The 9,052-nt window shown below is 33.8% G+C and overlaps 1 protein-coding gene across 3 annotated transcripts in view; it reads right to left on the bottom strand.

The window, feature by feature from the left end:
- Window positions 1-408: 408 nt before the first annotated feature.
- The window catches only part of Dll (homeotic protein distal-less), a 99,862-nt gene continuing 91,218 nt past the window's right edge, over window positions 409-9,052 (bottom strand). Inside the window, exons 4-8 of one of the 3 annotated variants that reach the window (XM_090117611.1) lie at window positions 6,995-7,124; window positions 6,244-6,431; window positions 5,561-5,641; window positions 3,254-3,390; window positions 409-2,076 (exon numbers count right to left, since the gene is read on the bottom strand). In XM_090117611.1, the coding sequence (XP_089973737.1) occupies window positions 1,995-2,076; window positions 3,254-3,390; window positions 5,561-5,641; window positions 6,244-6,431; window positions 6,995-7,124 (618 nt within the window). In that variant the 3' untranslated portion in view covers window positions 409-1,994. The remainder of the gene's footprint in view (window positions 2,077-3,253; window positions 3,391-5,560; window positions 5,642-6,243; window positions 6,432-6,994; window positions 7,125-9,052) is intronic. The other 2 variants (XM_090117613.1, XM_090117612.1) reach the window with 2 other exon arrangements.

The raw sequence follows: 9,052 nt of genomic DNA, 5'->3' as shown, positions 1-9,052 counted from the left end.
CGGTACATTTAGATCAAACGAACATAGAGCTAGAGCAAGAGCAAGAGCATTCTTTCGTGATCGTTTAGTGTCGAAACTCGTATTCAGTGTTGTTCAGTATTAGAACATTGCATAGAATCTTTTCGAACGCACTAAGAACAACGAAAGAATGCTCTACGCCTGTTTACACAAGAGTTTGACATTATAGTGGGGTTAGAATGAGCATTCGCTCGTTTGATCTAAATGCACAGGTAGAATAATCAAAATTAGTTCAGTCTTTCTTGAGTTTGAAATGAGTTAAATAACTACGTACTAAATACAATGAAACCCACTTCATAAAAATGTTTTGTAGATTTTAATTTTCATTAATATAATATGGGTAGATAGTGTAAATAAAATACGAAGGTAATAAAATGAAAACACAGCATAATCTTTTCCATTTTTATTTGACAAAAGAATTAATTCACTTTTCTCTTAGTTCCACTTTCCTTATTATACATTGAAATTATGAAGTAATTAATCTATCTATATTTATATGTATATTATTTTCTATATTTTACAAAACATATGTACAAATCATCCCGTAAAGACCCTTATTTTCTGAAATCAATTTGACGGACTTTCAACCAAAATAATTATATTATATCAATTATTTATACTAAGTAATTCACAACTAATAGGTCAAGAATTTAAAATTTAAACGGTTAAAAATCCGTTAAATTGATTAAAGAATTAACATAGATAGAAATATGAAAGTACATTCATTATAAATACAAATTTATGCGTCCATTTTTGCACATGCCACGTTACTCGAAGTATTTTCTACATAAAAAACAAAAAAAAAATCTTAAAATTATTTATCACAACAGAAAGGTTTGTTTTCCCGTTTTACTAAATAAATAGATAATGGTTTTAAAGCTTAAATTATTAATTTTCATATAGTAAGGTTAACGTTTTAAAAATAAATTATCTATAGCGTATACGCCACAGATTATAAAACTGTTTGACGTTGACAGTTTGCTTTTTTATTAGAAGTGTGGCAATGTTATACAGTACAATAAAATAAAATTTGGAAAACATTTTTCCATTTTTACACAAGTTGAACACTGGGACTTCATATAATATTATGTACATTATTGCACGCCTAATAAAAAATAAAATATCTATACAAATATTCAGACATTGCCAAATTTGTATACGCATAAGATTACAATGGCATACACAACTCAATGCCAAGATGGCGACAACGAAATTATCTGTGGCAACTTTAACGCATGTACATTAAAATAACCTATAAAATAGCTAAAAATTTACATTTTTTAATCGTTAAATATATCTTAATAATAAAGTTGGTTGTGTCGTGTTTTCCACAAACGCGAGAGGGGATTATTTTTAATATTATTATATAAATTTACTTCCTTATTATTTTCTGTAAACCCAACGGTGTTACACGGCCGGCCAGACCCTGTTGACAAATAATTTTTTGCATTAATAATTTTATTTTTGAACAATAAGATAGGAAGTAATTTGATGGTATTCATGTATAAAACTATGTTTCAAACATCCGGCCAGATACAATAAAATTTTTTGGGAAAATTTAAATAATTAGATGTGAAATGAATGTATAAATTGAATGTGACGACGGCCAACACCTTGTTAATATATCTAGGTAATATTTATAGATATATATATTGATTTTTTTTTAATCAACTGTGTTAAAAAATCAAAATAATAGATTTTTTTTTGAAAATGGTCAATAACAAAGACAAATTTTATTTGAATTTTGAACGGAATAAAACAGTTAAGTTTTAACTTGAAAATTTATTATTAATTCAAGTCTGGCCTTTTAAATACCGAAAAATAAACCCCCCATTCATGATTATGTGTGCCATTGTAAAATTAAGCGATTGTACATTATATAAAAAAAAAATCATGAAAACGCGCGTGCATAATATTGTAAAATTGCTGTTAATTTACAAAAAAAATTGTGAAATATATTAAAACTAAGCAGATCTTCAGCTATCATAATTTTGTTCATTTGGTCCTAAAAATTGACTCCGTAAACCCATTCGATGGAACAAGGCTAGGCCGTTTTCACTGCAAATAATAAATAAGAATTGATAAGTATTTACTAAATAAAGTGTTAATAAGATAGGTACATGAAAATATAAACAAAAAGCTTATTGTTAAAAAGATGAAATTCATTAAAAAAACTGTATTAAAGTCAATTAATCAACTCAAATGGTAAGTAGAATCTCTATTGTAGATACATATATACAAGTAAGATAATTTTAATGGGACGTTAAAATAGATAAAGTAGATACAGTATGAAGAATATGTTCATATAAAGTTTTTGATGAAAATATAAGTATATTTCTATAATTTTATTTATACACAAATACGAGTTAAAAGGTGCCAAAATCAGTTCAGTCAGTTAATAAGTAGTTTCTTCACTACATTTTTTACGTGCAAAGCATTGAAGTTCTTAATCATTCTGCTTTTCTCTCATTACACTTACGTCCTGGGTTGGCATCCACATATTTGATTCTACTCTACCTTTAAAAAGGTACCTATATGGGGGACTAAACCCCCCTTTTAGTCCCTCATATAGTAAACCCCCCTTTTAGTCCCTTATATAGATACTTATGTCAAAAGCCCCGAGTTCACCTCACCTTTTAGCAACCTATTAATTGCTGCCTTTCTTTTTTGTCCCTCCTCCCATCTTCCATCTACATTCTCCCTTATCCCCCTTCCCCTACCTTTTCCCCACTTTTATAGCTTTTTTTTTTACTTAAGATAGGGAAGCACTTGACCACAATCTCGTCTGATGGGAAAGCTGAGATGCGGTCTAAGATGGTACGCGCTTCCCTAGTAGGTACGTTCTTTGCTTGAAGAGCTCCTTTTAGATACTCACGTTAGCAATCCAGGGTTGGCCTCCGTCTGGTACCACGAGTACTGCGGCATGTAGGGCGGGCTCCCCTATCCCCCCTTCCCCCCACATTTCCCCCACTTTTATCTATTTTTAGATACTCACGTTAGCAATCCAGGGTTGGCTTCCGTCTGATACCACGAGTACTGCGGCACGTAGGGCGGGCTCCCCTATCCCCCCTTCCCCCCACATTTCCCCCACTTTTATCTATTTTTAGATACTCACGTTAGCAATCCAGGGTTGGCTTCCGTCTGATACCACGAGTACTGCGGCACGTAGGGCGGGCTCCCCTATCCCCCCTTCCCCCCACATTTCCCCCACTTTTATCTATTTTTAGATACTCACGTTAGCAATCCAGGGTTGGCTTCCGTCTGATACCACGAGTACTGCGGCACGTAGGGCGGGTGCGGCTGTGGCGCGCCCTGGTGGTGCAGCGCGTGCGCGTGGGCGCCTTTCATGTCCCATGGCCCGGGGGGCGCGCCCTGGGGGCGATACTAGTATTAAATATGTGTCTTGTATGTTATATTATATTGTTGTAGTAAATATAATGTGACAGGCACTTATAAAGACTTATAAACTACATATTGTTGTGACGTGCGAGAGAAACAAAACGACGAACGGACAGTCGAGAGAGTCGAGCTTCTAATCCCATTCCTGTGTAGTTTTAAATAAAACAACCGATCACAATGAAAATTATTGTCCGAAATAAATAGGAACTTCGTTCCAAAATCGCAAGCAGCACAATTTGTTGACATATTATGACCACTTCGTTCACGTGTTTCAGATTTACATATATGGTTAAATTTTTGTCTACCATAATAATTGTATTGAAATAATGTGTTAAATTTTCAGGATGCTCTACAAATTCAAACAATAACATTGAAAATGGGCATTTAAATTTAAAAAAAAAAACAATATACATGCATCTACTCTCTAACTATCTCGAACCCCCGACTTTCCCAGAAACAATCTAACCACTGAACCACTGTTCCTAATAAAACATAGTGCTATGTAATTATCTATATAAACAACGCATATTGCGTGCTCTACGTACAATTTACCATGGTAGGTGTGGAACCGCACCTCTATTGCTACTCTGTTTAATAACTTTTATCTAGTGGTAATTGTATTAATTCATTTTACGCATATAATATAGGAAAGTTTTTCTCTAATAATAATAGTTAAAAAAAACTAAAAAACACGCTTTTTATAGAAAACCGAACTAAAAAATAGAAAATTTTTATCAAATTAGTGTATTGTCATCGGTCCTCAATAAATCTACAAAGTTTGAACGAAATCTGGCCGTTTAAAGTGGGTCAAAATCGCGCCCAAAGAAGTCGGTTACAAACATACAGGTGAAGCTAATATACCTAAAGCGTGTAAAAACACATCTTCGTGGATGAGGATGTTAGTGAAATAAATATTATATTAACGTAAAATTAATTATGTTAATACATTTATTTTTATTGAAAAAGCGATACAATACTAGCTTTACGCCTGCGGCTTCGCCCGCTTTGACTAAAACCTAATAAATTTTATACTAAAACCTTCCTCTTGAATCACTCTATCTATTAAAAAAACCGCATCAAAATCCGTTGCGTAGTTTTAAAGATTTAAGCATACAAAGGGACACAGGGACAGAGAAAGCGACTTTATTTTATACTATGTAGTGATTCATAGATAAAGCTTGTATTTTATAGATTGTAAAATAATTTATGAGATATATTTAGCAGTAGCAAATTTTGTTTATGAAAACAAGACAACAATAGTATCTTAATTATATTTATTCCCCAGGAATAATATAAAAATCGGTCCAGACTTCAAATTTTCGATTTTATGAAAAGTCAAAGTCAAAACATAAGTAGTATCTTCTCAGTACTTTCTGATTCTTATCAAATTTAAATAGTGTTGTATTCTGATTCTTATCAAAGTATAAACGCAAACCCTACTTTAATTCTTACACAAAAGAAAAAAAAGGTGTTAACCACTAAAAAGAAAAAGTTCTTATGCTAAAATAGTTACACCGAACTCGACGTCCTAGATCTTTAAGAGCCCCTTCTTACATTGTTGAATTCTACCACTTTCCTACATTTTGGAGTGATGTAATATACGGTAGTTGGTAAGATTTTTGACATTTTTGAATACTTATTTGATTTTTACACGAATTACAGTGTTTAAAAAGTTAAAAACTCTTGTTTGAAATAGCTTTGAAGAAGTTTTTTGTTCTAAAGAACTCTCCGAAACCGAATTTCGAAAGATTTTGTATGCAGTTAGATATAGATATATATTGCAATAATGGTAATCATGATAATATAATGCTATGGTAACATTTAGATATGCCATTTTTTTAAGTTTTACAACAATAAGAGACGAATAATCCTATCCGGCACATAGTTTTATTGAAGCAGCGTTTTGATGAAGGTATATTGTCACGAATTTATACAAAATATTTGCGAATTAATCTAAGTATTATACTTAATCAACACCTACTATTACGCTTTCTTTATCTTTCGATAAAACTGCACAAAGTTATCTCGACATAGTAGCGGATAAAATATCAAAAGTGACTGTTTATAATATTTCGTAGTTATTACTGTGTACTTTTATTGAATACGTAACATTAATTAAAATAATATCTTAAATAACACTTACGTATCCCACTCTGGGATCCCACGACTGCTGATGAGGTTTCACATCACATGAGGTACCGTCTGGCGATCGTCCTGCGTTTGGCTGTAACAAACATATTTATTAGATACTAGCGGTCCGCCCCGGCTTCGCCCGTGGTACATATTTACGTTTTCTCTACATAAGAACTATCCTCGTACTTCAAGGAATATAATAAAAAAAGAATTATCGAAATCGGTTCAGCCGTTCTCGAGTTATGCGCTTACCAACACATTTTGCGATTCATTTTTATATATAAGAGAAGATATATTTTCACGTGTTATAGAAGATTATTAGATTTTTAATTTATTTATTTGTCTATATAAGAATAGCTAGGTACTAATAAAAAGTTTAATGTTTTGAAAGAGTAATTTTCAAACACACAGTGAGAGAATATAACTAGATATCGAACGAGATATCGATATAACTATATAGAATTTTCAACTGTGTCATTTTGAATGACTCCTAAATAAAAGTTTAATATGTACTAACGTTATTTCTTTATTATTTTACTCACATTTATTTTGAAATTATACTTAAGACGTTACAACTTACAATAACGAAGTATCGATATCAATAAATAGCAAATCTCAGCACTATAATAAGTTAAAATCAATCACTAAATAGTCTATATCGTCAATCAATAAATCGTCAAAATATCCTCTTACATATCCAACCTTCACATCCCAAGACTGTTGGGGCGGCTGCTTCACATCCCAGGGTGTGCCCGTGGGGGACAGGCCCGGGGACAGTTCTGATACGGGCGTGGAGCTGGGCGTGGGACTGTGGGCTTGTGTGGGCCCACTCTGGTACGCGGAGGGGGAGTGCTGGGACCCGCTGGAGCTTCCGCCACCACCTGGGAAGAAATAGCTATGTGTAATCATACATTTTAAACAAAAAATGAACTGAAAAAATCACGCTACGAATTTCAATTCTTTCTCCTTATATAATCAAAAATATACGAACTAAATAATCAAAAGTACACGAGTTAGAAGTGAAACTTCTTTGGCAAGATTCAAGGATACCAAAATCGTCGCCTTACTCCATGACGTGACGGTATTGCCATGCCGCGAATTGAAAGCTCACAAAGTGCCTTAAGAAGTTTCACTTCCAAAAATAGTGCTACAAATTCAGAACCTAGTTTATAATTTAACGATTCAAAAGTGCTTCTAACATCAGTGTAGGTAGTTAAGTTAATAAATGTTTGAGTTTGAATTTGATTCCCCACTTCCCCTTGCTCACAACAGTTTTGCCGATTTTCCAATATAACACAGAAAAAAAAAATTGAGAAAATCTTGATTGACATCAAGCTTACGAAAAATTAAAGCAAATTTACTCAACTAAACATCTTACTACTTGCTTTAAATTTTCGTTTCTTTTCTGGACATTACAAGCTAAATTACTTATTAAATAACTTACCATGTAACAATTGATTATTATTCGGCGGACTTCCAGGGGGGAGGCCTAAGCTGGGGGGCGGCGCACCCACTTGGGCGGCTTTCATCATCTTCTTATATTTGCTTCTACGGTTTTGGAACCAGATCTTCACCTGTGGAGTAAATTGTTTGTTAGATATTGATTATAATTTAAGGGCCGATTTTTCAATGCTTGGATAAAACTTATCCGTCCAATAAAGTATGTATAACATGATAATATTAAAATGTCACGTAAACTGTCAAATACGGGCAATTAGAATACGTTTTTAAAATGGTAGTTTTATACATTATTCGACGAATAAGTTTTGTCCAAGCATTGAAAAATCAGCCCTTAGTAGTATTTACGAGAAAAATAAATACAGTTGTAGTAGGTAGGTAAGTAGTATTTACGGGGCCCGGCCGGGGAGATTAAATACATTAGTAGTAAGTTAGTAATAGTGCTGGGCGCTGGCAAAAAGACGGGATTTTTAGGGAATTTTTATTTTTTAAACATTTATAATGGTTGGTATATTATGGCTGCAGAAAAGATGATGATTTAAGAACTAGGGAATGGAATTTTTAAAATTCAGTTTGTAAATAATGTCCTGTTTGTATTAATTTATGTAGCTTCTATATTATTGTTTTCAATCTAGGACTTCAAATAGAGCCAGGTAAAATAATAAACGTTTTCGAAAATTTAGTAGAATACTAGTATAATAATCTATATATATATAAAACTCAAAGGTGACTGATATAGTGATCTATCAACGCACAGCCCAAACCACTGGACGTATCGGGCTGAAATTTGGCATGATGATGTTAGGACGTAGGCATCCGCTAAGAAAGAATTTCCCGAAATTCTTGCGGGAACGGGGAAAAACGGGGATGCACGTACAAAGTCGTGGGCGGAAGCTAGTATTAAGTATAGGAAAGCCAATCAATTAAAAACGATACCTTTTTATCAACTGAAAACCTTCATATCCTAATTTCTATCTATTCAGAGGTTTTAATATCTATGAAACCCGTTTTGCGTTATCACGGCATCAAATCTGAACGGGTGGACCGAATTCGATAATTTTTTTTTTATTATATTCCTTGAAGTACGAGGATGGTTCTTATGTAGAGAAAACGTAAATATGTACCACGGGCGAAGCCGGGGCGGACTGCTAGTTTAATAAAGTTTTCTCTATCCAACAAAAATAACTTTCCGTATTACATAATACAGTGTTATTACCGCGACCTCGCCCGTTTTTGCGTGTATAATTGTTTAAGGAAAAAATAATCATAGCCGATGTACCGTGCTAGTAATTATATTGATATTTCTGCTTCATAGAATGTGAAATAATAATATATTTTTCAATGGCGGCAAATGCATCCGGGTGATTATTATTTTACTTAAATATATTGTAATACTTTATTTCAAGATGTATATTTCTAAAATATATTATTTTAATTCGAGAAATTTTATTTTTATTAGATAAAATATATTTTAATTTCTTCAAGTTCAACCGTGGTTTAACTGACAACCAGATTCAAAATATTAAGAAACTATTCAGACTGCATGGAAAGGGCTATGCTCGGAGTTTCCCTACGAGATCGAATCAGAAATGAGGAGATCCGTAGGAGAACCGGAGTCACCGACATAGCTCGCCGGATTAGCACGTTGAAGTGGCAATGGGCGGGGCACATAGCCCGTAGAACCGATGGCCGTTGGGGCAGAAAGGTTCTGGAATGGAGGCCACGAACGGGAAGACGAAGCGTGGGACGACCTCCCACAAGATGGACAGACGACCTGGTCCGAGTGGCAGGGAGCCGCTGGATGCAGGCCGCCGGTGACCGGTCGTACTGGAAATCCTTGAGGGAGGCCTTTGTCCAGCAGTGGACGTCCCACGGCTGATAAGAAGAAGAAGAAGAAGATTCAGACTGCAATTTCTCTTTCAGACAATTTTTGTAAAGATGGATGGACGAGTACAAAATAATTCGACTATTCTCTTTTTTTTCTTCAAATTAATTATTTTAAATTTATTAGTTATTTGGCTTCCTAGCCTTTGGTATATTATGC

Source organism: Colias eurytheme, chromosome 28, assembly GCF_061535395.1.
Source record: "Colias eurytheme isolate Ceu_HAF_F1 chromosome 28, ilColEury1 Martin Lab GWU primary, whole genome shotgun sequence".
Classification (NCBI taxonomy): Eukaryota; Metazoa; Arthropoda; class Insecta; order Lepidoptera; family Pieridae; genus Colias; species Colias eurytheme.
Note: the sequence above shows the minus strand (reverse complement) of the source record. Positions and strands in the feature narration are given on the sequence as shown.